The sequence below is a fragment of the Aedes albopictus genome, chromosome 3, assembly GCF_035046485.1.
Source record: "Aedes albopictus strain Foshan chromosome 3, AalbF5, whole genome shotgun sequence".
Lineage (NCBI taxonomy): Eukaryota > Metazoa > Arthropoda > Insecta > Diptera > Culicidae > Aedes > Aedes albopictus.
This window is the reverse complement of record NC_085138.1, coordinates 281,234,358-281,262,317: the sequence shown is the minus strand read 5'-3', so window position 1 is coordinate 281,262,317 and position 27,960 is coordinate 281,234,358. Positions and strand designations below refer to the sequence as shown.

At 40.0% G+C, this 27,960-nt stretch overlaps 2 protein-coding genes across 3 annotated transcripts in view; one reads left to right on the top strand and one right to left on the bottom strand.

Annotated features, from left to right (window-relative positions):
• Window positions 1–22: 22 nt before the first annotated feature.
• On the top strand, window positions 23–27,738 carry LOC109401675 (zinc finger protein 567). The gene is made up of 5 exons (XM_029857690.2): window positions 23–372; window positions 432–659; window positions 22,998–23,277; window positions 23,348–24,206; window positions 25,115–27,738. Exons 1-5 carry the CDS (start codon window positions 132–134, stop codon window positions 26,036–26,038), a joined length of 2,532 nt encoding a protein of 843 aa, XP_029713550.2. The 5' UTR covers window positions 23–131; the 3' UTR covers window positions 26,039–27,738.
• Window positions 14,927–27,960, bottom strand: part of LOC109401674 (kinesin-like protein KIF12) — a 96,619-nt gene continuing 83,585 nt past the window's right edge. Inside the window, exons 4-14 of one of the 2 annotated variants that reach the window (XM_062861090.1) lie at window positions 21,167–21,347; window positions 20,889–21,110; window positions 20,682–20,822; window positions 17,343–17,484; window positions 17,014–17,250; window positions 16,833–16,951; window positions 16,315–16,778; window positions 16,016–16,258; window positions 15,808–15,960; window positions 15,399–15,673; window positions 14,927–15,173 (exon numbers count right to left, since the gene is read on the bottom strand). In XM_062861090.1, the coding sequence (XP_062717074.1) occupies window positions 15,412–15,673; window positions 15,808–15,960; window positions 16,016–16,258; window positions 16,315–16,778; window positions 16,833–16,951; window positions 17,014–17,250; window positions 17,343–17,484; window positions 20,682–20,822; window positions 20,889–21,110; window positions 21,167–21,347 (2,164 nt within the window). In that variant the 3' untranslated portion in view covers window positions 14,927–15,173; window positions 15,399–15,411. The remainder of the gene's footprint in view (window positions 15,174–15,398; window positions 15,674–15,807; window positions 15,961–16,015; window positions 16,259–16,314; window positions 16,779–16,832; window positions 16,952–17,013; window positions 17,251–17,342; window positions 17,485–20,681; window positions 20,823–20,888; window positions 21,111–21,166; window positions 21,348–27,960) is intronic. The other variant, XM_062861091.1, reaches the window with a different exon arrangement.

Here is a 27,960-nt window from a genome sequence, read left to right as displayed (position 1 = left end):
CCAATGTTGAAGCTTGATGAGAAGTCAGGGTGAGGTTTACTTTCAGTGTAGCTTTATGTTTATTTTGTTTCGTTTCCAACGCAAGAAAAATCTAAAACAAGCCGGGAAAATCATTAGATATTTTTGTGAAAATGGTGAAATGTGCGCTAAAATCTTGTGGTATTACGTCGCATGCTATTAGGAATCTTCCGGATTCCATCCGCCTACACAGATTTCCCAAAGATGAGGCGATGAGAAAGTGCTGGATGCAGTTTAGCGACCGAGCCGATCTGGCCGATGCGAAAGATGCCTATCTATGCTCGAAGCATTTTGTGAGACAGGATTATGAAAACATTTACATGGAAGGAGCCCGCAAGATACTTCGGAAAAATGGTAAGTAATGCGGCAGTTTGCTCGTAATAATGTAATATTTAACACATTGATATTTCTAGCTGTGCCATCGATAAGGGAACCACATACGGAAGATCAGTCAGATTGCGGCTCACGTCAAGATAGGTCCGAGATCGTATCGGAATTACTACGGGAGCATGGACAATCTGTGGCACAATACCCACTACTAAAAGTGGAAGAGCTCGATATTCCAGTATCACCTGTTCGAATCGAGGACTCTAACGATGCAGGGTTTCCTTCCAAAGAAGGTGTTTATGCTGTTGACAAAGGTAAGTGGGAAAGTTGGGAAGATTTTCTATTGAAAAAATATTGGATACTACTGGGATTGAATTGAAAACATTGCCGTATTTTGACGTAGGACTACGTCTCTGTTTTCTATACCCGGTGTCATTTCAAAATTTATGAAACCAAGAGCGTTACGTTTGAGTGAAAGATTTTAAACGCTCACAGTACCTTTCCCACTGAACGAAATGATAAACAAATCCCGTTATCCGAGAGATGAAACTCCCGCGTTCAATTTGTAATATTCGGTGAACCTGAAAATCATTGATAAATAGTTGAAAAGTTGTTTTAAAGTAAGACATTGAAATCGCTGAAATCTATAAATATGGGTAGCGGACAAATTTTCTCGTTCAGTATACCAACGCTCTCTGATTGGTGCGCATCGTGGGGGCAACTACGATGCAGGAAGGAATGCGATCATGCGAGAGCTGATCGTCAGTTCCATTTCGACCACCGTCGAGGTGACACCTCGAGCTGGGCAGCGGCACATCGACTCAGCGACGACACTTGGCTATCGTACTGATAGCACCAGGAATCTCATTCACAACAGCAAGCGGCGGGCCAGTTTTCGATTGCGTCTAGCGTTGAGCGCGGAGAAAATCAACACGAATTGCGTGGCATTGTAAATTCATCAAAATCGTCCATTATTCAAACGGTTCTTTTCAGGACTATCGAAAAAGATTTCTCAAGAGTTAATTGGATGAATCTCCACCCTCGATCGAGAAAGGTGTAGTGCAAAGCAAGGACAGAGCGGCGTTTCTCAGCAAAAGCAAAGCCGGTCATTAATCGCATGCGCGGCAGCAAGCGGCGGGCCAGTTTTCGGTGGCGTTCAGCATTTAGTGCGGAGAAAACAAACACGCATAGTGGCATAGTGAATTCATTTAATTTTCTTCCTAAAATTATTCATTATCCAAAGTTTCCAAACGGTCCTTTTAAGGACCATCGAAAATGATTTTTCAAGAGCTGTGAATCGGATAATTCCATTCCAACGAACAGGAAAAGTGTAATACAACCGAAAAGTGAATGATTTTGAATGCTGTGACTCAGCCAGCAACAATTATGACGTCTAATTGTTCCACCCGGACTTTGGCAACGCATTATCATATCCGGGCCATTTTGCGTGAAAAATGTTTCAATTCTAACATTTTCCAAATTAAAATGATCTAAATCATCTAATATTTTGGTTACATTATCCGTTCAATGGAAATTTTCTCATTTCTCGGTTGATTAATCGTTTGATGCGTCTGGAGCATAAGGGGCGGGTCATGCAAACGAAATTAACTGAAAAGCCAGCCGAATGGGAGGAGCTTCATCTGCCAATCTAGGGGTATAAAAGCAGTGTTCTCTGTTTTCTTTCGTCATTTTCGTTGGATCAGTCAAGGAGGTTGGAGGTGGATGTCACCTCCAGCAAGGCAGCAGCAAAACAACCCAGCGACTACTCTCGGATATCGTGCTGATGATAGCACTTGGAATCGCATCCATGGCAGCGGCGGTGGGCCAATTTTCGACGGCGTCCAGCATTCTCCGCACTCCGCAGCGAAAACCAACATGCATTGCATGCCATGGTGAATGCATCAAAATCATCCATTATTCAAACCGGTCCTTTTCAGGACCATCGAAAATGATTCCTCAAGAGTTAATTGGATAATTTCCAACATCGATCGAGATGTAGTGCAACCAAAAAGCAAAAGACAGAGCATCGTTGCCAGCAATAGTGAAACTGGTCATTATTGTAATCCACGGCGGTCCAGTTTTCGGTGGCGTTTATCATTCAGCACGGAGAAAACCAACACGCATTGCGTGACATGGTGAATTCATGCCATTTCGTTCCTAAAATCGTCAATTAATCAAACGGTCTTGTTCAGGACCACCGTAAATTATTCCTTAAGAGTTTGTGAATCAGCTAATTTCATTCCATCGAACGAGAAAAGTGTGGTGCAATTGAGAAGTGAAAGATTGAATACTTGGTGGCCCAGCAATAATGATGAAGCCGGTCACTAATGGCCTAATGGTTCCACCCGGAATTTAACAACGCATTATTCTATCCGAACTATTTTGCGTGAAACATTGTTTAATTAAAATTAAGTTTAAACATTTTTCGAAAATGTTCGAAGGTGAATATATGACGAAGCCACACCTAGAATTTTCTAGAGCACAAATCTGAAGAACCGAATGTCGGTTTGCGCTTAAAAGTTGATCGTTTGGTTACCCGTTGGTGGTGAATCGAAATTATCCAATCCGTTCAATGAAAATTTGCTCATTTCTCGGTTGGTTAGTTGCTTGATGCGTCTGGAGCATTCGGGGCGGGTCATGCAAACGAAATAAACTGGAAAGCCAGCCAAATGGGAGGAGCCTAATCTACTAATCAAGGGGAATAAAAGCAGTGACCTCTGTTTTCTTCCGTCATTTTCGTTGAATCAGTCAAAGGGAATGGATGTCACCTCCGCAGCTGCGCACCAATCCTGCGATGACTCTCGGCTATTTAGCTGATAGAACCAGGAATGTCATCCACGGCAGTAAGCGATGGCAGTTTTCGATAGCTTCCAGCATTCAGTGCGGATAATTTTCAATTGTCTTGCCGAAATCTCCTGTTATTTAAAAGGTCCTTTTCAGGACCAGTGAAAATTATTCCTCCAGAGTTATGAATCGGATAATTAAAAGCGACAGACTGAAAACTTAGCAACAGTATAGCCGGCCTCTAATTGTTGTTCGCGTAACTATACAACGTATTGTTGAATCTAGAATATTTCATGAAACTGCAATCAAAATTATCTAAAGTTTCGTTAACAGCACTTGAGTTGTGTCAAATACACATGGCTACGGTGGCTCCATCTGTTCATTTCATAGCGGCAATTTTAGTTATTTTAATGATTGTTGCGATCGCAATATGATGTTTGGGAAGCTATGGCTTAACGCCTTTCAATATTATAATCATTCTTTCCTTTCGACGAAAATTCTTTCAAACAACGGTTGACTATTTATCTTCAAAATAAAATAATACTCAACCCTCAAGTGATGGCCAACCGCGCGAGTTACGGAAGGTTTAACTAATTAACATCTTATGAATGCGTTCAGTGAAATGGATCACATAGGTAACAACTTTAATCACCACATCACTCCGCCGATTTGAATTTTGCCAGCATACATTGTGTAGGCCTTTTATCGTCGGTTTCCTGCAATAGGGGCACAACTCAAAAAATGTGAATTTTCAGAATAAGCGTTTGAAAATTGGCAATCATGAAGCACCTCCTGCAAATTCACTTATTTCTCTCATCACTTGACAAATGTAAACAAATTTTGATTGCTGTATCATTGAAAGGGGCTGAAGGACTATCTGTTTCATGAATTTTTGACAACTATTTTTCAACGACTATTGAAAAAATTGACTGATTTTGAGTTGTGCCCTTACTGCGGAAAATTGGTGAAAATGCCCAAATCTCGCGTTTCTCATCGAATTTTGGAACGGGTCTTTGTGAGATGAAATTTTACATAGTTTTTCATCATTTGCCATCAAAATCTCAAAAATGACATATTTTGAGTTGTGCCCCTATTGCAGGAAACCGACGTTATGTGATAAATTCGTTATGCATTTATTTACGAAGGTCGGACAACAATGACACGAAAAATCAGCTGATTTAAGACTTCAAATTAAAGGGCCCATTTTAATATATAAAAGTCGGAACCTCATTCCAGCCTTTGTCCTACGTCAACATTGCGGTTATGTCTCAGACATTACCCACCCCTAGTTTTTTTTATTTTTTATTCGTTGCTCAATGAGCAATGCTCACATTAGTCTTAACATGGATAACTATGTCATTGGACTGAGATTCAGAGATTCTTTCATCAGGGAACTTTTATATGATACAAAAACGCTCTGAACAAATACCTAATATGTACTAAGAAGAGATCCGAGAGAAAACATTTGAAATTGCTTTTTAGAATATGGGACAGTATGAGAAGCAAATAACATCTTGTAGAACACGAATGAGCAGAGAATGTGGAATATCTAAAATAATAACTGTACCTAATGGATAGCTTCTGGAGGGAAGTCGAAATTCTTCTGGAAATATAAATTACATGAATGCTAACATTCATAAAGAATACAAGTTAGGTAGGGGTAGTAGGGGTAATTTGGCCCATGGGGAAATTTGAGCACCACTGGAAAATTACCTAAAATCTAGTATTTTTTGCAAATTCACCTTACAGCTCTCTAGTACTGATCTGATATTAATAGTAATAGTATTTTATTGAAAACGGTAGCCTGTTAGTATACATAACTTTTGATCAGGTCAAGGAAGCAACTGCGAGAAGAGGAAAATAAACTTTTACAATAACATTAATCAAAAACTTGAAACAATACATGATATTGGAGCGATTGAAACATTAAAACGAAATAAATTGATCCCATAGTAACATTATTGGCTAAAAAAACACCACACAAGACTTCTCTTGTTTAAATATCTTAAATTACTTTCAAATTAGTTTGTTTTCCATATACTTCAAGTTGACACTATATGATTCAACATCAAGCGAAACAAATTAAGTTTGTATTACGTTAGGCGATATAAATTCTTCATTGGGTGCGCATATTACCCCGATTGAACCGTTGATTCGACGCAAAAACAACACTTTTTTCAAAAATCATTTTTGGCATATAAACACGATTGGACTATGATATTTTCATGCAACTAGTGTAGTATTATCAGTATCATTCTGGCCATACGATGTGCGAGAGGTTCAACGTTGTTTTCTGCATCGTCACTCAACTTTTGCTTAAGGTGGCCAAATCACCCCGATTTACCCTACAAGTCTAATACATAATATAACAATTTAAAATTGGACTAATATTATTACAGTCATTCCTCGACATAACGGATTTGTTTTTAATAATTAGCGTGATTTATATAAAATGATCCATATGATATAACATACCTTCTGGAATCAAGCCTGCTATCCACCTTATGGCCACCTTCGCAGTTTTACGTGAATTTTCAGTGCCAAAACTGTTTTTAACAATTGAAGGGGTTAGAAGCAAAGGGATGTAAGTGGAAGAAACCCACTTTCGAGGATATGAGGCTTAAAGTTTTCCACCAATTTTTCATCACTATAAAAAATGTATAGAGTTTCAAAATCAACACAATTTTCTCCGATTTATTGTAATTTTTCTTAACGGAATTCCTAAAGTGAACGCTGCGTCAATCCCACCAGTAATTCTTGGAAAAATTTCCACATGAGAAATTCCGGAAATAATCCTCTTAGGAGTTCATGGTGGAATATGCGAAAAAAAATTTCTGATGAAATATTTGAAGAAAATTACGGAAAAATCGCATAATTTCTGCAAGAACCCCAGAAGGAGACTCAGCAGGAATTCCTAAGAATTTTGAGAATGCTTGGAGAAATCCTGAAAAAAAAAGATGGAAATTTTGGAAAAAATCAAGCAGGAATTCCTAGAAGAATTCAAACAGGAATATCTAGAAAAATATTATAGAACCCCAGTCAAAATTGCTGGAAAAGAATCGCTTTAGACAAAATTCGTGGCCGAATTTCCTCAGCAATCCTTGCAAAAATCACAGAAGATTCAGGGGCTTTTAAGCGCAAATTCCTGTAGTAATCTCTTAAAAAGTATTGTGTAAAACAAGGATATCTACCGTGCGATGCCCTAATACCGTGTGCCTCCTAATACCGTGTATTTGACAAAAAACTCAAATATTTTACTAAGTGTATTATTTTTTTAACTGAGTAACTAGTTGGATCATTAGCATATTAAGCCTTCTCAAGTTAGGCGTGATAAATTTGGCACATATTTACAAAAACTAGCGATTAAAAATATTTACAGAATGTGAGTGCAAAGTACCTATACACGGTATTAGGGCATGGTTCCTTATGTGTTCCAAATACCGTGTTTCGGCTAAAACTTGCAAACTGAAAATATTATTAATACTTTTTACTTTATGAATCAATTGCACAAACCTCTAGGCAACGTTTGACGCACAGGTTCTTTTAAGTATAAACTTAGTATGATTGATATAGTGATGATTCAAAGGACCACCAATGTATGCGGGTCATATACACGGTATTAGGAACAATGCTATGTTTTACAATTTTGATTTCAACAATGGATTAAACATTTGGAATTCCATTAATCATATTTATTATACATAATACACACAATAAGCAATAATGTAGCGTTTGAAAAATCAAGAAACATGGATTATTGATTTTTACAGGGCTCTTTGAAGTGAAGAGCATCCTTAAGGTCACGGTATTAGGGCATGGCACGGTAGGGTAGCGAACCACTTGGGCAGCGGCCGGTATTTTGGGCACTCTTCGCTATAACTCAGTCAATTCCAAAATAATTGACTTGAAATTTTGTACACGGCTCGATACTATACGTATCTCATCGCGTTCCAAAAATTGTTTCAATTGGTTCAGAATTGGCTGAGTTATAGCAGAAAAGTGCCCAAAATAGGACCCCTGCCGAGATGGTTCCACTTCTCTTTATGTGAATTCTATAAGGAATCCATGGGGTTATTTCAGCAGGCATTCTGGAAGGAATCAGAGCAGCAATAACGGGAAAAAATCCAATAGAAATGCATGGATGAATTACAAAACAAAGTCTTGAAGAAACTCTCTGGAGAAACTCCTTCAAGAATCCTCGATGCAATCCTCGGATAAATCAAAGGAAGTATTTCGGGAGGAATCTTATCAGGATTGAACCGCACTCTCGACATACTCACAAATTCCGGGGTTCCGATATGAACATATGGGGTTTTGGGCTTAAGCTATCAAATCAAAACCGTGGGTCCCGAGATGAAGTAGCTTCGCGTTAAAAATCTCGTTAATAAAGATATAAAAAATATCAGGTACTCCAAGGAATAATTACAAGAATTCCAGTAGAAACTTTTAGATGTTCCAAAACAGAAATATTTAAAAAACAATTTCAGCAGTTTTTTTTTTGCTTTATTTTAGAGACTTTCAGCCCTGAGCTGGTTCGTCTCTTTCGGAAAAAGAGGGTTTCCTGAAGGGCCCCCAAACAAGAATAGATTACATATTTTTTACTTCTGGGGACTGGAGGTTGAAGGTCCACCAAAATGGACAATCGATGGAGGTCTGGCGAAGGACAAGATGAAGCTGTGGGTACAAAAGACAATGATGACGAAGTACCCGCCACCGGGAAACTGTTTCTATTAGTTCCATACTTCCATCGGTCATATTTCTGTGCATCCGATCGAGCATCCGGTGGGATACGGTTTTTGAATTGCAATCGGGCTGAAGTCCTGGTTATTTGATCATTGTTTGGTAGATTTCTCTTCTTTCTTGCGGCCAACGGACTCCAGAGATTGTCCGCTAGTTCTGGTCCACGGATATCTTCCACACTAGTGAGACCTCGACTGCCCGAGGCTTTATCATGATTTCTCACTTCCTTGGTTTCTTCGATATCCAAGTGGGGGAGTATGAGGTTATCACGCTTCCAACTGTTTCCTTCGAGTCTCATCTCCTTGATTCCCTCCCTGACAGTTTTTGTGGAGTTTGCCAACAGGTTGCCCACCGGTTTTGGTGCGCCAAAATCTTCCGCATTGTTGGGTCCCCGGCTTCCCGAGGCCTTATCCTGCTTGCTCGCCGTCTTGGTTCCATCAGTATCCAAGTGGGGGAGTATGAGGTTATCACGCGTCCCACTGTTTCCTTCGAGTCTTATCTCCTTGATTCCCTCGCTGACAGTTTTTGTGGAGTTTGCCAACGAACACCGGGGGTTGTCCACCAGTACCGGTCCACCGAAATCTTCCGCACTGATGGGGCCCCGACTGCCCGAGGCCTTATCCTGCTTGCTCGCCTTCTTTGTTCCGTCAATATCCAATTGGGGGAGTATGAGGTTATCACGCGTCCCACATTCCTCTTTGAGTCTGGTGATAGTGTCCAGGTGGGATGCTAGACTGAGAGGTATGTTATGTTTCGGTTTAAGTACCGGATAAGCGGTTTCTGATATGAATTTAGCTGTTGTAATCTCTTGTTTTGGTACTGCTATGATATGCTCACTTCCGAGATTTCCTTCGTTTTATGTGGGCTATTTTCTTTTTTACGAAAACGTGTTTTTGGCAGTGCTGAAAATTTCATTTTGTCATATCTGGATTCAACCACCTACAGCTCATTTTAGAAGCTGAACCTGAGAATATGGTATATGAAAATCTTGTGGGGCTAGACCAGTTCTGCAAGAAAGTCACGGAAAAACCGCTATTTTTCGAATATTTAAGGTAAATGTCACGGACTACCTTTCAAAAATGCCAAATGATATTCACCGTGAAAATCATTGGCATTTTTCGAAGGTAGTCCGTGACATTTACCTTAAATTTTCGAAAAATAACGGTTTTTCCGTGACTTTCTTGCAGAACTGGTCTAGCCGCACAATTTTTTCATATACCATATTCTCAGGTTCAGCTTCTAAAATGAGCTGTAGGTGATTGAATTCAGATACGACGAAATGAATTTTTCAGCACTGGTTTTTGGTGAAGAAGACATTAAAGTTGGTGATTGTATTGTAGACGGTTTCGAAGGACAGAACTACAGTGGTAATCCTTCTGTCACATTCTCCTCCATTGTTTCGTCTGACGAGGACGAGATGTCGTGTTCTATTATATCTGATTCCATGTAGAGATCATTGTTCAGTGTTTGAAGATCTTCCGTATCAGAGATGTACATTACTGGTAAGTTTCCCTTAGTTCGTTTAGCGCAGATATTCTCTCTAGTATGCTCGGAGTTATTTTTCCCCCGTTTCGGTTTCGTGCCAGTGTTGATCTCAGAATCCACATTATCCATCGGCATTGTGGGAATTGTTGAAAAATTCTGTACTACGGTGATGGGCGTATCCTTCCCTTTCTTTGAGGCGTTGGGTGCATTCTTGGTTGATCCTTTTTGACTGTTGTGTTCTTGGGTACTAGTAGTTGCATTGGGGACCATTTTCTTGGCAGTTTGCTGTCGTTGGGGCTTAGAAGTGGTTTCGATGGAAGCACGGGCTGTCTTATTGGATGCGCGAAGATCTTGGATTTCCTGGTCTTTTCTGTTTACTGTTTCTTGAAGGGCGGATACTTAAGCGACAAGATCTTCAATCGTTCCGTGTTTGCGGACAAGGTCAATCCTGGAATCCTTTTCTAGTGCCTTTTCCAAGGTTAGGATTCTCTCATCCTTTTTCTGGATTTCTTTTTGCAGGTTGATTATCATTTGTTCGAGACGCTGAAAGTCGGTACTGCTGGTTGAAGTGTTACCTGTGGACATTTTGTCCTCCAGAGCCTTTATTTGAGCATCTTTCTGGGCCATTTGTCCGGAGAGCGTCTCTAACTTTGCTGACAGATCGGAAATAGTTTTATCTTTACTGTGAGATGCAATTCCAGCGAAAGAGCGTTGTCCTGTGCTTGCTTCAAAAACTCTTCTGGCTTCGGGGTACGACAAGCCTCTATCTACTCGTATATGCTGAATTGTGTCCTCGTTTTGGTACATCGGACATTTACGGCTGCTGACGGAATGGTCGTTGGAACTACATCGGCCACAGTATGCAGGGTTCTGACATCGTGTATCTTGGGTGACTTCGTGTTCTTGGTTGCAGTTTCCACATGTCGGCAGTTGTTTCTGGCACCTTTGCTTTGTGTGTCCAAAGTGGTAACACTGGTAACATACCATGGGTGCAGGATAATATGGTCGGGTTCGAACTCGCTGGTAACCGATGTCGATGTGTTCAGGGATCGTACAGGGGATACTCAAAATAACTGGGACAGGTAAAATTTTCACTTTTCAAAAAATGTTCAACTCGCTGTAACTTTTCGAAAAGGGCATCAAATATTCTCAAATTTTTACTGTAAGTTCATCAACTAGTTGTGTATCAGTGGTCAAAATTTGGAAAAGATCGGGCTATTCTACACGGCGTTATAAAGGTTCTAGAAAAAGGTATAATTATCCGATGGCCACTTTTGAGCTGTTATATCTTCGGATTCAATGAACCGAATACAATGAAATTTTGATCATTATTGACTTATATAATGAGCTATTGAAAACTTTTGACTTAACTTAAAATTCTTTACACGAAAGAAAATTATAACGATTAGATAATTTTTCTAATATAGCACCAATTTATCAAAAACTTCATCTTCGTTTCAATATTCGGGATAGTAATTATAGCTCATTTAAATTCCCTCTAATTGACTTGAATATATTTATGTTTAAAAGGAAAGCAAACAAATAGCCGGCATTAAATTGAAAAAGTAATGGGATGCATATGAAAAAAAGATAAATTTACTAAATAAACATAGAATAAATGAAATCGCTATAACTTTTTTTCTTAAGATTAATTTAAAATTGAGACAACTGTTTTTCAAAGTTATTTATATTAGTCATAAATGAACAAAAAATCATTGCATTCGGTTAATTGAATCCGGAGATATAACAGCTCAAAGTTGGCTATCGGATGATTATATCTTTTTCTAGAACCTTTATAACTTCGTGCAGAATGGCCCGATCTTTTCCAAATTCGAACCACTGATGCACAACAAGTTGATGAACTTGCAGTAAAAATTTGAGAATATTTGATGCCCTTTTCGAAAAGTTACAGCGAGTTGAACATTTTTTGAAAAGTGAAAATTTTACCTGTCCCAGTTATTTTGAGTATCCCCTGTAGTTCCACCAACAGTGAGAATCACCGTTGGTGTAAGTTCCCTGTGTTCACCTACTTTTTTGGTAATCCCGCGGATACCGGTGATGTTTTGATCCCTGAGGCACTCGAGCACCTCGTTGTCGTCCGTCATTTTCATTAAATCGCGGCAGCTGATTACACATCGTGTTGAATTTAGCCCGGGATGGTACGATACTTTAACTGCGGTGCCATAAATGAGTTGAGACATCGTTAGGAGCTTTTCGAGATGGTGCCTGCTTCTGACCTTCAGAGCGTACGATCGGCCTTGCGACTCGGAGATGGCTCCTTCGATTTTTCCATTTACCCTTTTCTCGATAGATTGGCGTAGTGTGAAAGGATGGTCCGGCATTTCGCCGTTCACCGGTTCCATGCGCAATACTATCAGCTCACCGTAATTTCCATGTGGCGTGGGCAGAGATGGAAACACTTTCATCGTGAATCAACTCGCGAGTGTAAAAGCAACCTGCTTGCTTCACGAGTATGAAGCAAAACAAAAACAAAAACACTCATGAATTTTTATTCGCGAAGAACAAGTGGAGATGCGGGAATTGCATTTTAGTGCGATTTAAATAGCATAACAAGTAATTATCTATCAGATAGTAGTGTTTTGTGCTTTATTGTTCCTGAAAAGTTAATCTGTCGGCCGTGTAAATTCTTTTTTTCACAAAATTGAAAAATGTTCAGATCTGCTTCGCGAATCAATCACGAGTGCGACCAGCTTCGTTAGCTCGCGAGTGAAGGAAGTGCGAATATATTCTGGCTTCTGTTGTTCACGAGTAGGATAGCTTTGCGTTTGTGTCTACTCAGCTGCATTCCTCACTGTTTTCCATCACTGTGTGTGGGTCCATGTAGCTCGGTAATGTTGCCCCAGTGCACATTGGGCAAAATCAAGCCCAAAGGTGGAAAAAAATAATAACTTTCTTAATACAAGACACAATGTGACCATCAATGGCTTATTCGAAAGCAAATTTTCTCAAGAATTGGTTGGTGGATGATTCATGTACGGGCAACTTCTCTGAAACGAGTTTTACAGGCCGTTTTACCCCAGTTCCCCCTAAAATTTGTGAAATTATGTTATTTTACGGCACTTGTTATGATTTTAATGATTATTTCGCTGGGATACCGTCGCCCCACTCCCATTGAGTAACGTTACGTACAAAAAGTTATTAAAATGTTGGAATTTTAGGGTGTTGTGGGGTCAATTAGGCAATGGTATATTTTCAAGGTAGAAATTCATTTTTTATTTTTATTTATGATTTTTCACTTGACAATAACTAAATAAATGATCGAATACACATGGTTTATTCCTAAAGAAACCATTTTTGGCGAGTTTGATCTTAAATTATTGGTTATATTTAAGTTTTCCCGCATACAAATATGAGTAGTTCCCATCCTTATACCACCGATTCCAAACATTTCCAAACGATGAGGCATTGCTTATATACTCCAAAAATATCCTAAATGTTGTTTGCGCATAGCCCCATAGACGGGAGGTGACGGCAGTATAGTTTCAGAGCTTAGTTTACCCAAACTCCCGAATAAACTATTTTTTATTGTTTTTAAATTAAAACAATTTAAATAATTTAAACAATTTAAATTAAATTATCGAATAAGCCATTGATGGTCACAAAGTGTCTTGTATTAAGAAAGTTATTAATTTTTTCCACCTTTGGGCTTGATTTTGCCCAATGTGCGGTGGTGCAGGGAGCCGAATTGGAAGATCTATATCTATATATCATGTGGCTCCCACATTTCTGTCGCCAGCGGCTTTTGACGACATCTACGTAGAGCTACAGTATCGGACAATAAAAATGCACCAAAGCCGTTTTCCCATACAAACTAGTCAACTTTAGATTATCATATCTCAGATACTTCTCAACCGATTGTTTTCATTTTTCTGTGACGAACTACAAAACATTCCAATTTTCAAAAACTATTGAAAAAGTTCAGTGATAACTATTGTTACAAAAGTTACAGATAGGTTGAATATTGACAATAAAAATGCACCACGACAAAAAATTGTATAGCAAAAAATGATGAAGTCAAATCATGTTGGTCTGTTTAGCAAACTTATTCGTCATCACACAAGAAACATATTTGCCGAAGACACCATAACGATATGACTAAATCATTTTTTGCTATAACATTTTTTGTCTTGGTGCATTTTTATTGTCAAAATTCAACCTATCTGTAACTTTTGTAACAACTGTTATCGCTGAACTTTTTCAACAGTTTTTGAAAATTGAAATGTTTTGTAGTTCGTCACAGAAACATGAAAAAATCGGTTGAAAAGTAACTGAGACATGGTAATCTAAAGTTGACTAGTTTGTATGGGAAAACGGCTTTGGTGCATTTTTATTGTCCGATACTGTATATACCGCAGGCATCTATTGATGAAGACCAGCAGCCATTGAATGTTCTCCACTATTACACAACAAGTTTCACTGGCATACAGCGGCACAGATTTCACGTTCAAGTTGAAAATTCGGATTTTGGTGCTTCGTCTAATCTGATTGTTTTTCCATATATTCTTTAAACTCGCAACAGCAGCCCTCGCCTTCTTGATCCGTGCACCTATGTCGATCTTGGTGCCGTCATTTGGCTACCAAGATATTGGAAGCTTTCAACATTCTCCACTGCTTGCCCAGCTACCGTAAAGCTAGAAGCGTTGATCGTGCTTACATCTAACGATTTGGTCTTGTTGACGTTGATGGTAAGATCTGCCGCCGAGGAGCGATTGGCAAGATCATCGAGCGCTCAACGAGCGCCGTTGAGCTAGGAGAGCAACGTCATCAGCCAATTCGAAGTCATTTAGGTGCTCCATGGTAATGGGCTGCCACAGCAATCCACGATTTAGTTCTCGATCTCGTCGATTATGATGAGCAACAGTTGCGGTGATACTATACATCCTTGCCTCACTCCAGCAATGACCCGGATGGGATCGGACAAGACACCGTTGTGCAGTACTCTGCACGAAAATGCCCTGCACTGTGCTTCAATGAGCCGATAATTTTCTCAGGGACACCCTTGCGCCTGCAATGATAGAGCTTCGGTGTTGATATGGGTAATTGAAAGCAACCACTTACCGACCAATTCTTAAAATTATTATTCGCTTTTCAATTGTTCAATCCTTTGGTGCATGCAGCTGTAAACTTGTGCAGTTTAGAAGATGGCGAACGAAGTTGTCCTTTTTTACTTCCAAAAATTTTCACTTTTGGTTTTGAAACAATTCTAGATTGCTCCAACAAACAAAAAATCTATTTGAAGTTGATTTCAGTAACAAATTTTGAAAACGACGTATAATGAATGCTACAGCATTGATTATACGCCGTTTTCAAAATTTGTTACTGATTTCAGGTACCAAAATAAAAATCTAAAAATCTGAAAAAAATATAGTAAAGGTGCTCTTTTGTATAACATCAAAAAATCAGTACATTTTTCAAAATTTTTAATCCTCAATTAACAGCAGACGTTTGAACATGTGATTGTGGAGAACAACTTGGTATAACTTGAACCAGAATTTTTTAAATAGTCATTTTTATGGAGCAATGTATTAACGTTAAATAATAGGACAGATACACTTTTATTCATTCAATTCCATTTATTGACATTCCAAAAATCGTCACAACCGATTTGTTCATGTGCGCTTCCTGAATGTTCATAACAACACAATTGCCCTAGTTTTATAACTCTGTTCCTATTATGTTCTATGCACTAACAATGGTTTAACATAATCACACAGATATTCCCGCGTTGATAACCCTGTTCAATAATCTTGATTGTTCGCTTCTTGTACGTTTTCCATTTTCCAGTTTAGCTGATCATGCTGAAAAGTAACAGAAACGTTATTCACGAAATTTTAATATTGATATTATTGCATGAGATAGACAATATGATACAACAGCTGGTTGTTCTAAGAAGGCTCTAATAGGATCATGTGTACATGCTTCGTAGTATTTTTTAGTTATTCTACACAATAGGTTTGATTTAAGCGTAGACGAACACGGATTTAATATCTACTGCAAGTGCTACGGTCAAAAATGCTACATACTTCTACCAAAACTTTAAATCAACGGTTTAGCCGTGTCATCCCCGTTGAGCGATACCAAACTGCCAAAGATGTTCCGTTTCATTGGCAGCAGGCTCTCGTCCGTGGAATGACTCTTGTTCAGAAAATTATTCTGCTTCCGCAGCAGCATGGGGGACTGTCGATTGTATGCATTGTTACTACTGATACTACTGGCCGGTCGCCTACTGGTCAGCGGGGACCAGGACGACCCGACGAATCCCGATTCCGACGGATAAGGATATGAGCGGGCTTTCAAACTGTGAAAAACGTTGACGTTTGATCGATGCACAAAATTCAAAATTTTAGAAAAGGATAAATGCATGATAGAAACATTGGAAGGGTGAAATGGATGATGTATCTAAGACTATAGGCATAGCGGCAGTATACTTACTCAATGATTCGAGTTTGGGATGTCCTGCGTTGAGATTGGTCGGAATGTCTGCTATCTGCTGAACCTTTACGCGAAGCAAGCTTCACACCGTTCAAAGATCGATTGTTTTCCCATGAATTATGCCTTTTCAAGTTGTTGGCGATTGTCTGAATGCTGTTGAAGATAAAAATGTTAAGCATAGCCTTTTAAATACTATAGATGGTAATACCTGTCGCCAATTCTTCTTTTATCAAGCTCCTTTTGCAAAAGTTCAGGAATTTTGTTCTCGTTTGCTGAAACACGACCATCCAGAGAATCAGGTTTATTCCGACCCACGCTGCCCATACTGTCACTACTGACGCTCATAGCATTCTGCCAGACGTTGGACATATCGTCTCCGCTAGCCGACAAATTCAGCATTTCTGCCGAGAACGTCGGTCTTGCCGGAATGATCGGCGAGCGACAACAAACCCTGCAGATTGAAACTGTGTAGAATATAGAACATGATTAGAATCCACAAATACTCACGAGTTGACATCCTCCAGTTTCTTCAACAGTCTTTCATTCTCCCGGCAGACCACCTCCTGATCACGCATGATCATTTCTCTGGTACTGTAGAGCTCAGAGTTCTCCTGCCGTAGTGCCTGGTTTTCCAGCATATATACCTTAACCAGTTCTTTGAGTTCGTTACCCTCCATGTCAGTCAGCTTCTCGAGATCTACCTTTGGAGGGGTTCGCACAATTTGCCGTCGTTCAAGGTAATCAACCTGGCTATTGATCTCGTGCGATTCTGACTGTAGATTCAGTGCCGTCCGTAGATGTTCGTTCTCTACCTGAAGTGCTCCAATCTCCCGTTTCAGACTTAGAATCAGAGCTTCACGGGGATCCATGACAATGATCGGTTTTGTGCGGATCTTTTTTGCTCGCGCCGCATACCGAAGCGTATTCAACGTTTCCGTTATGTTGGATCGGGCCGGAGAAATACATGCAATCTACGACAAAATCTCATGAAACATGACCAATATCAGAAGTAGTCATTCACTCACCATTAGTGTCACGCCATTTCCAGCCAAACTGTCCGCCAGCAACTTGGTCAGTTTACTATCCCGGTACGGTATGTGTCCGCTACGTTTCTTCGAATCGCTCAGTGATGCAATACAGTAACCTACGATCAACACGGATGCAATTCAGTTCAAAATCCAACTCTCGATCACCTGAGTTCCTTACCCAAAACCATCAGACTCTTGTTGATGTTGTTGGCCTCTTCCAGAGTCTTCCCCTCGCTATGGGTCTTCTTGGTCATCTCGCTCCCGGCCAGATCGACAAAGTTTATTTTTCCCTGTTTCGATATGAACACACCGCCTTCGGCCTGCTGCTCCGAAGTGATGTGCACCGTCAGGATGGTGTGACTCCGCGAGGAGTAGTCATTCATCGAGTGGCAACCCACCGAGCGGTTTCGCATTCCTGCGGGGACAAACAGGTGAATTAAGAATTTCATTGAATTGCGTCAAGTTTGTGAGAGGTGTGATGTATATCAAGGTAATGTGATGGAATACCTTCTTCGAGCACCGCTAGGAGATCGTCAAGTTCTTCGCAGTCCACGGTGAAGAGGTTTTCGACGAAGAATCCTCTGGACTTTTTGGACCACCTTACGGCCAGGGGTTTTCGCGCCGTTCCCGGATTGAGCAAGTCGATAACCTGTGGATTGTTTAAGAAACTATCTTGATAAGTGATTTCTAAAGGTCTCGTGAACTCTCAATTAGATCATGCGTATTTCTCATGTGTTTCAGTACGGTCTCAAGAATTCAATATCGTGGCAAGTATGACTTCTTATATCATTAGCCTTCTGCCGTTTTCTGAAATTTGCTTGGATCATTAATTATTTTATTTCGTTCTACATCTGTAAAAAACAATAAAACAAATACAGTTCGTAGCGGTGAATGGTGAAGTTAACCCCTTCGCAAAAGCTAGGATTAGCTAGGTCTCCTCTAAGGGGAGCATAAACAGGGGGAGGTAGCTGTACGTGAAGTCCCAGCGTAGGAAACCTCATTTTTCTCCGGCTAGCGCGTCGGAAGAGATCATGCACGGAGCGTGGCTGATGATCAATAAGAACAGATATGTATGGGCCTTTTACATGGGAGACTTTGCGTCCTCGTAGTCAAACATCAGCAAGGACCTCAAACAGGCTTCATTGAGACTTTCTATGTCATTGATGGCGGCCAAGGACTATGTTAAACGCGTGGCATCTGTGGTAGCAGCAGAGCTTGTGAAGCTGAAGAAGCCGAACTCTACCCAGATGGAGTAGACTAGACGCATTCGTGTGTTGCCCGAAGGGTTCGCCAGACGCGATTGCTTACGACAATCAAGCAATATCAGAAACGTGCGAGCAAGCCTTTAGGTGAGGAACTACCAGGCGGTGCTCGTAATGCCACGAGGCTGATAACCCCGAAAGAAGGACAGTAATGCCGGTTAGTCGGATCGCGGTTAGGCGTCCCCGAAAGCTGGGAAGGATAAGCCTGAAAAGATCGGATCCCGGATCCTAGATTAGGGAGGGTCAAGGGAAGAACGCCTTCTAGGCCCTAGTGGACAGAAAAAAAGAAGAGGATGAAGATAGAGGATCAGGAGCGCAACGTCATCTAGACGAGCGACCAAGTTCATACTCGGAACTTTAGGGCAATGAGGAGCGATGCCAAGCTCGTGGCTCTTGGAGCCGACATACGCAGCGAAATGATCCTCGAACACAAACGCGACGAAACTTGCAAGGCTGCCGCCTACAAATGTCTGGCGAAAGAGGTCCTGGATCAGATCGTGGAAGCGGAAGATCTCGTCACGGCATTACGGCTACAGTACGAGGTGCTAGGTGGCCACCGTAGCTATTCGGCCACGGAAAGTCCCGGTAGGTACACAGGTGGCCTTGGTTCAGCTACATGTGGCGGACGCTAACATGTCCGTTAAATTAGGTAAGCTCAAGCTGGGCTGGTCGGTAGGTCCGCTGAACCTACACGAGCCATCGGAAATTTGCGTCAGGTGTCTTGAACCAGGACACAAGTAGTGGGACTACAAAGACCCTGATAGAAACAAGCTTTGTAGACGATTTCAGGTGAGGACCATAAGGCGCAAGGCTACACAAACCCTCCCAAGTGCATCATTTGTTCCGAGATATTCGCGCACAGCAAGCAACCCGACAAGTGAGCATACCCAATGATAAGTTTTTGTTCCAAAATATGAAGCAGATTCTGAGATTACCATTTTAGTAGCAACAGAGCAATGGCGAGTATTTCCTCGATCGTTCCGTTCGCCCCTAAGTTTTATTTTTGTCAAGAATGTAATAAATACTTCATCCAATAGGAAGCAATCAGTGAAGAACTAGATTGAAAGTAGTGAGCTGGATTTTTGTATGGTGAGATGATCAGTTCTCCGTTTCTGCAATGAAATGGTGCAAACAGCGTGGGTTATATGATTTCTTGCCTAATTTGATGCTGTTTGAGCAAAAGTTTGGGTAACTGTGTTGTTGAAGTTGCAAGAAATAAATAATACAACAACTCAGTTACCCAAACTTTTGCTCAAACAGCATCAAATTAGGCAAGAAATCATATAACCCAAGCTGTTTGCACCATTTCATTGCAGAAACGGAGAACTCAAGCATAATTTTTCAAATCGACGTATCTAACTTTTTCACTGATCTGAGTAAATTCATGGTCAATGTTGACAACCATTTCACTAAAATAGTTTTTTATAAAAAGACTTTTCATAAGTTTTTTCGTGCTTAACATCACCAGAGATATAGCACGCACTAGGTAAGAAACAAAACCTACTCATTCCATATCATTTTCACAATGAATTTTGACAAAAATACACATACACCGGGTTGGTCAGAGATTCGTCATGCCAGATACGTCGCTTTTGTATGATGCCAGTTTGGTGTATCTGTTACTTTTGATTTTGGCTAGATACGTCGTTTGGTTTTCTCATATATCAAAACGGTATATCTATCAGTAAAGTTGTAAACATCAAAATAGTTAGATACGTCGTTTCGAAAAATATGCTTAGTTAAACAAATTAAGCAATAAATCATCAAACAGTGATGTGGGTTCTTCATTTTGCTTTATGAATCATGCATGCAGCAGTTAACCCGGATTTGTTTACATTCTCGAGTTACGTCGGATTGAAAAATTATGCTTGAACTGATCATCTCACCATACAAAAATCCAGCTCACTACTTTCAATCTAGTACTTCACTGATTGCTTCCTATTATTATTTCAAATCCAAAACCATACAATGACCAGCTCAAAATAATCCAATTACTGCGCAGTTTAAATAATTAAGATTCAATTATTTCACATTGCATTCTCGCGATCCTATCTAATCTGCATTTTGTAGGTATATATGGTTCTAGTGAATCCCCGAGTTTACATGCCGTTTACAATCTTCTTCTCTAGAGACGACGCGACGAGCTTCAATTGATACTCAATTTTTAATTACATAACCTCACTTACGGCCGATATCAACCGGTCACGATACACATCCACCATCCGTGACAGGCAGACACGCTTATCGTTTTTCCCCGGTATCGAACTGACCTTCATTTCCGCCTAGCCCTAGGCCCCCCACTCTCTGTAGCAGCAATCAATGTCGAAGTGCCTAACATGCTGACATGCAGAGCGTGGAAGCTAATGTGTGCATCAGCATTGCATTATTACATTAGATAATCTTCCATTTAATACGACGCAATATTCCTTTTGCCTCACGTGACGTCAACCTATGACAGCAAATTGTTCCCATGAGCTTCCGGTTCGTATTTGCTCGGAGAAAGATTGCACTGCTAACATACTAAACTATTCATAAAAAATCCCATTTCCCTATATCAACCCCCATACCATAATGGGTGACCTACCTTCTCGTTGTAGATTTCCAGGAAGGAAGCTTTCAGCACAAAGTTCGTATCCTTTCGTTCCTGAAGTAGTTTGAATAGATAGAGAAACGATCGAAACACCAATCCGTGACTTTCGTGCTGCGGATCTGGTTTTCCATAGAACTGTGGAGGAATGTGTAATTAGTCATCAAAATGCTGGTCAGTATCGCCGGAGAAGCTAGCACTCACCAATTCCGGAGGACCCGTGAGGGTATGCGTCTTCCCGGAACCCGTCTGCCCGTAGCAGAACGCCGTACAGCTGAAGCCTTCGATTGCCATTTCGATAAGGCGTTTGATGCCGGAATACTGCAGCACGTCGTCCTGCGTTGCACCGGGTTCGAAGACTACGTTGTAGGAAAACAGTTTGGGCTTCTGGCCACCGCTTCCCGGAGCGGCCGGAATGCCATCGCACTGCGGAAAATACTTGTTCGTTAGACAATTGATTAATGTACACGTGAGCGATTTACCAGAATTTGACCGTTTCCGGGAAACTGTACCACCATGTCGTCGGCATTGCGGATTTCCTTCATATTGAGTGGTCGTACCCGTACCACAACGTTGATGTTGTCCTCCGGTGTACCCGGAGCCGAGCTGCCGCTCCCATTCGAAGACTGAGTGATGTTGTCCAAGTTGTCGATGCTGCCCCGACTGGAAAGATGTAAGAAGAGTTGTAGCACCGATGAAAACTCGAAAAACATTGATGTATAGTAGGATTTTATATCTATAGATTTATAAATTTATAAATCGTCACAATTATCACGTCAGTCGACCTTATGGATTGGAGTAAGAACAAATGGAAGATTCAAAACGTTACTGAGTGTTGGAAACCGCTGAGCAGATCAGCAGTTTCTCCCTATACTGCTCGCTCACCGAAGACCACGAAGGTCCAATGTGTTATCACATTGACGAAGGTCTACCTTTCGATTGATGCACAAAGCAGTCGATTAGAATTACAAGTATTGTAACTGCCATGCTGTAAACGTATCGCGTCTATTATGTACCTAGTATTCTGCCGTGTGCAGCATAGTTGTCCCATGTTAATAGGGATTCCCATAGAACATGGGACAACTATGCTGCACACGGCAGTATTTTAAGTGTAAATAAAGTCTACGTTCCAAAATGTGTTCTTGTTTACTCCTGGGGGTTTAAATACCCGACCCGACCCGACCCGATACGGCAACCCCAAACTCCAGAACGTAACATCATCAGAAGCAAAGTCTGTTTGGCCACAATGCTTACTAAATAGGCTGACCAGATTTGTCCCGTTTAAATACGGGGCACATTTCGGAAACTCAACAAAAAGTAAATCAATGTCCAAAAACAGAACTGCATGTTGCATGCTATTTCAGCTATAAAGAACGAATAATTGAGTCAAAATCGTTACCTATGCTCCAGTGACGAGTGTTTGAAAATTGTGTTGTCTAATTAAATATGGGACGGATGGTCAGCCTATAGGAAGCAATCAGTGAAGTACTAGATTGAAAGTAGTGAGCTGAATTTTTGTATGGTGAGATGATTAATTCTCCGTTTCTCCAATGAAATGCTGCAATCAGCGTGGGTTATATGATTTCTTGCCTAATTTGATGCTGTTTGAGCAAAACTTTGGGTAACTGTGTTGTTGAAGTTGCAAGAAATAAATAATACAGCAACACAGTTACCCAAACTTTTGCTCAAACAGCATCAAATTAGGCAAGAAATCATATAACCCAAGCTGTTTGCACCATTTCATTGCAGAAACGGAGAATTGATCATCTCACCATACAAAAATCCAGTTCACTACTTTCAATCTAGTACTTCACTGATTGCTTCCTATTACTACAGCCGATTGGGACCAAATCTAAATTGTTGAGTCCATTTTCATCTGTCAGGCGCGTCAACAACTTTTTTACGGATAGGGTGCTCCCAAAGCTTTGATGAGTTTTAATCATTTCTAGTTCAATGCAGAGGAGTTTATAGTTCTTTACCGAGAGTCGGTTTCTATTTTTCCTGTTTAACCTGTCGCTCAGAAAAAGTATAGTTATTGACCATTCTTGCGGATTACAGCGAATAAGCGCAAAATTGCAAATGAAGGGCCTGGGAATCCAGTCCATATCTATTTTGTTGAGAAATTCTTGGTGATCATATACCTATTGAAAAAAACAGACGTCCTGTTCTTTAGAAATAAGTAATTTGCCTAGAGTTTTTTTTTTTTTCAGAAACAATTTGAGAAAATAATTCATAAAAAAATGTGTTTGATTATTCATAGGTTCTTTAGGTTAGACGTTTTAAAAAAATGTCCTTCCTATCTTACTTTTCCAGGGTCTCTCATGCAAACAGAGGAGCCCATCCCAGAACCGGTTAACCGGTGCGTGGTGCCAAACTGTAAAAACATTCTGCAGGAATGGTTCGCACTGTTTCCCGAAAACGCCAGCCTGGTGTCTCGTTGGCGCGAATGTATCGAAGTTGGTGCCGGACACCTGCTGCCCAGCATGGCACAACTTCGCAAGGATGGCACAATGCCAGTGGTTTGCAGTATGCACTTTCTGGGATTCGATCCGAACGATCCTCCGTGCTACCGTCAGCCGACGTTGTTCTTTAGGTAATAATGTTAAAAGAAGTTTTTACTTGAGTTATTTCATGCATATCAGTGTCTGAAATGTTACTTACAGGGAAGACATTGTTGTGGAGGTAGAGCGTTGTTGTTTGTGCAACGGTATGCACATAAAAGAAACCATGGTGGAAAAAGATGCCACCTTTACCAAAAAATTCACGCTCCAACAGCTTGCAACGTCTTACTTTGGTCCCACCTATTTCGACGACAATGCTACGGCCGAGTATCTTTGCGAAGAATGTATCGTGAAACTGGATATGACGTTCAAATTTCAAAGGCAGATAATTGCTGCAAATCAGCATCGAGGTGTCTTACGGTACAGAATGACAAAGGAAAGAATTGCTTTCCAACAGAATCGTTTTGAACAAGGCGTGGTTCTACCAGATCAAACAGTAGCAGATATTGTTGTGGAAAATTCGCTTGCATTCGAAGTCGATATTTTATCAAGCGAAAGTGAAAACGAACTAGAGGAACAACATCCTGCTTCCCCCTCCACGATAGAGAACCAACCTAGAAGTAAATACAGCCTCAATCCGGAAGCAAAGCGCAAATTGGAACAGTCACGTCTGACGTGTTTTCTCTGTAAAACTATCTACGAGTCTTCCCCCTTGCTTCTAAGCCACCTGATGATGACACACGTTGAAGGAGAGTTTCAATGCTCAGAGTGCAATGTGTCCTTCAAGGCTTCGCCCGAATTGAACGCTCATCTAGCGAGGCATGACCCGGAAAGCCGACCATTCAAATGCGGTCACTGTCCACTGCGGTTCTCTAGGGATAGCGGTAGAAGCAAACATGAAGCGAACCACCACGTAGCTGGAAACGTACCAAAAGTGAAGAAACCTAGGGCGAAGAAATTCGTGTGTCCCGATTGTGGTAAGACCTTCCGAGATCGGACGAGTATGAACCGGCATGAACAGGTAATCCTTTTATCTTAACTTTTTTGTTACAATATTGTTTTTCTCGAAAATGAACATGAAATACACATCGAAGCCACGGCATGGTAGCAAACATTTATATTGCTCCCTTTTTGGTAACTTGATCACTATTTTCCAACCAGTCAATATGAAGTATAGGTATTTTATTTTTACCATTAAACAACACCGGAAGCTCAAAGATACAAATAGGAAAAAAAAATCTACTTAGTTCTGGTGGGAATTGAACCCACGACTCTCCAAGTTCGCTAGGACGCGTTAGCCTATTTCGCCACAGAACAGATTACGATTCTGCGGAGTAGAAAGCCAACACGAATTCAATGTCCAATTCTCTATCTCGTTCGGCCCTTAGATATCCACAACAGTGAAAAATCCATGATAAAAAGTAATATCTTCAATCTGCTTTGAATATATGCTACGAACCCTTATGATAAACTACTCAACGTGTTTCGTTGAGTCGAATAGTTCAACCCATATGTTTACTAAATGCCTGGATGATCCATATGATAAATTCTTGAGGAATTCCTTGAATAATGGCTGAAGAAAATTCTGCAAAATACATTTGGGTTGATCAGACGAGGTTACAATCATATTTTGAAAACTATTGCATCATATTCTTTTAATTCAGTTTGTCTCTAGTTCATCAGGAAATATAGTGGTAAGATAATTATTATTCGAAAATAATGTTTGTCATAACCAGAATGTATGTTTTGTTGAAGGAATTAGATTTGGTCTGAAAATTAGCGAGATAAATGTTTACTTCTCATTACAATGAGTAGCACTCTGCCTTTCAACTCGTTTTCGTTGTACCTTTGTATCAAAATAATAAAATACCTTGTCTCTACAAGAGAAATACCAAAAAATTCACATAATTTCTCTTTCCATATTCATAGTTCCATCACAAAGGAATACCGGTCGCGCACTGCAATGTCTGTTTAAAACCGTTTGCGTCAAGACGAAATCTTAAGAGACACTTGCAGCTAGTGCATCGCGGAGAACGACCTTACCAGTGTAAGTACTGCCAAAACACCTACAAACAATCCCAAGAATTGCTGGACCATGTTAACGAGAACCATCGGGAGGAAAAATTAAAAGAAGAAAACAGTCAAATCGATGCACCTCCCAGTTACATCTGTAACGTTTGCAACGAAATGTTCGTATCGCGACGGTTATTGTCCTTACACAAAAGAAAACATTCTACGCCAGTCTCTTCAGAAACAAACCCAACCAACGTCCTAGTTCGGCGAAATGGGGGAGAATCCAGTAATCAAATTGTCTGTAAACTTTGTGAAGCTATGTTCCCTAAGGGAACGGAAATCATCGAACATTTCAAAACGGATCATCCCGATGTAACGTTTGAGTACCATCCCTGTAGCGAATGCGGAGAAATTTTCTTTAACAAACACCAATATCTGGTCCACTCGTACAGACATACGAACAAATACGCTTGTGATCAATGTGGCAAACGGCATAATTCCTTGCTAAGGCTTCAGATGCACAAGAACGTTCGCCATGGAGTGCCACTAGCCGGAGAGTTTCTCCGGGAATGCCCGCACTGCCACAAGAAAATCGCCAAAGGAACCTACTATTCGCGGCATATAAAAACGCACTTTGAAAACCAATGGCCATGCGAAGTTTGCGACAAAAGCTACCTGCAAAAGTGGCAGCTCAACGTCCATAAGCGAACCCATACGGGCGAGAAGCCACTGGTTTGTGCAGGTTGCGCTGCAAAGTTCAGCGATCCGACCACGTTCTGCAAACATAAAAAGAACTGCCCCAACTTCAAGAACAGGAAAAGTGATATGAGCTTACAGTGATAGAATATGAAATATACTAAATGTAGATTCATCCAATGGTATCGATAGGTATCGATAATTCTGGATTTTATTGAATTTTAAGGTGAAACTGTACCTTGAATTGTCTAGACTAGAGTATAAATCAGAAGAGCCAAATGATAGTTTGCACTGAATCACCATTAGGAATCTAATCGATCAACTTTTTTGGGCGAACCTTAACAAGAAATATGTTTGCTCTTGAAAATTACAGGTAAAGCTTCCCTATCTTCATAAGGGATTCTAAAAAAATCACTGTTCTGCAAAAAAAAAATCATTATGAATACAATACGTTTTGGTTAGATAAGTTGTGCAAAGATAAATTTGAAATTATACAATGAGATACTAGATGACGCCTTTGATGATTCTCAGAGCATATTTTTCATAAAATTTCTCAAAATTTATAGTGAAAATCATAGAAACGTTTCTTATATTGGTCAAGAATATTGAAATTTCTGTTAAAATTCTGGTACAATCTTTGACAAAAATAAAACATTTCCTTGAATGTCCTGGTCAAATTCTTTTAAGAATTTCTGGAGCACTTCTGTGAACATTTTAGTATATTCGTCGTCTTTTTCTATACTAATGTATTTCGGCGTTTATCTATATCATATTTTCAAACCACTTTCAGAGGATATCCGGGAAGCTAGACTTCCGAAAGGTTAAGTGAATTTCTTTCGTTTTGCATTGCAAAATCCAACCTTAAAACTATGTAAGACATCTTAAAAATGTTCTTGGAGATGTAAGAATTCCCAAAGAAATCCCAGAAGACTATCTCAATGGATTCCAGTGTCAGTGGAAAGAAAAAAAAACTTCCTTCCCTCGAAGAAATTATGCGGCATAATTCACCTACAGCTTTAGTAAAATTTCAAAGCAGTATCTGCTAGATTTCTGGTGAAAATGTAGATATTTTTTATGAGATTTTTATTAATTTCTCCGCGATGTAGTGAAAGTTTCCAACTGATTGTTTTGTTTTCTGCTAGTAGAACCAAGATGTCCTTTTACTTACCTTGAGTAGAACCCTAGAAGAAATTTTTGATGAGTTTTCGAAGGGGTTTTACAACATTGACGAAATGGTACCTTTTGTTGAATTTTCGATGGATTCTTTAATTTCTGTATGTTCCGGATTTTTTTTATGTTAAAGTAAATACATATTGTTTTTCCATTTTAAATCGGATTTGACTGTTTTTTTAATTTAGATTGAAAAGTAGCCCATCAAATTAAAATCTCTATAATAAATAACAAAGTAATAATGATTGAAAAGGAATAGGTATGAAGTTCTTGCAAGATTAACTGCATGAAGCTCAGCTACAGACATAGCCATACAACATAAAGAATTTAACCCTAGTAAGATGCTCAATATGTCCCAGACAGGCACGCTGAACGTGCACTACGTCATCGTGGTACGAAAATCCTAACATCTTAGGAGAGTTTGGTTGTTTCGTTATAATTCCAAATAAGCTAACAACGAGTGATATAAGTTAAGCTACAGCATTATTATTTCCTTATTAAATAAAAATATAAGCTGCAAATGATAAATGCTATGACCCAGTTACTGTTTGATTTATTGTTTTAAAAACTGCTTGACTCACAAAACTTTCTACATAAACTCTGTTCTGTGGCAAACCATGAAATCATAACTTTATTAAAGTCTTACTTTTTGAATACATATTGTATCAAATACATCTCTTCAAACTCAAACTAGAATCATTTGAATTCTTCGAAATCCTTCCTTGATCGCTGCAGCTTTTGTTAAATCCAGTCGTAGCAATTCGACAGGATACTAGGCGACGTTTACACGTAGTACCTACATGTTGTTCTCAAGCTAATGTACCGATAATTATCCCAATGTCGGTTCCTTCCGATACTGTACAGGATATCATGTCAATGCCAAAACCACTAGCATT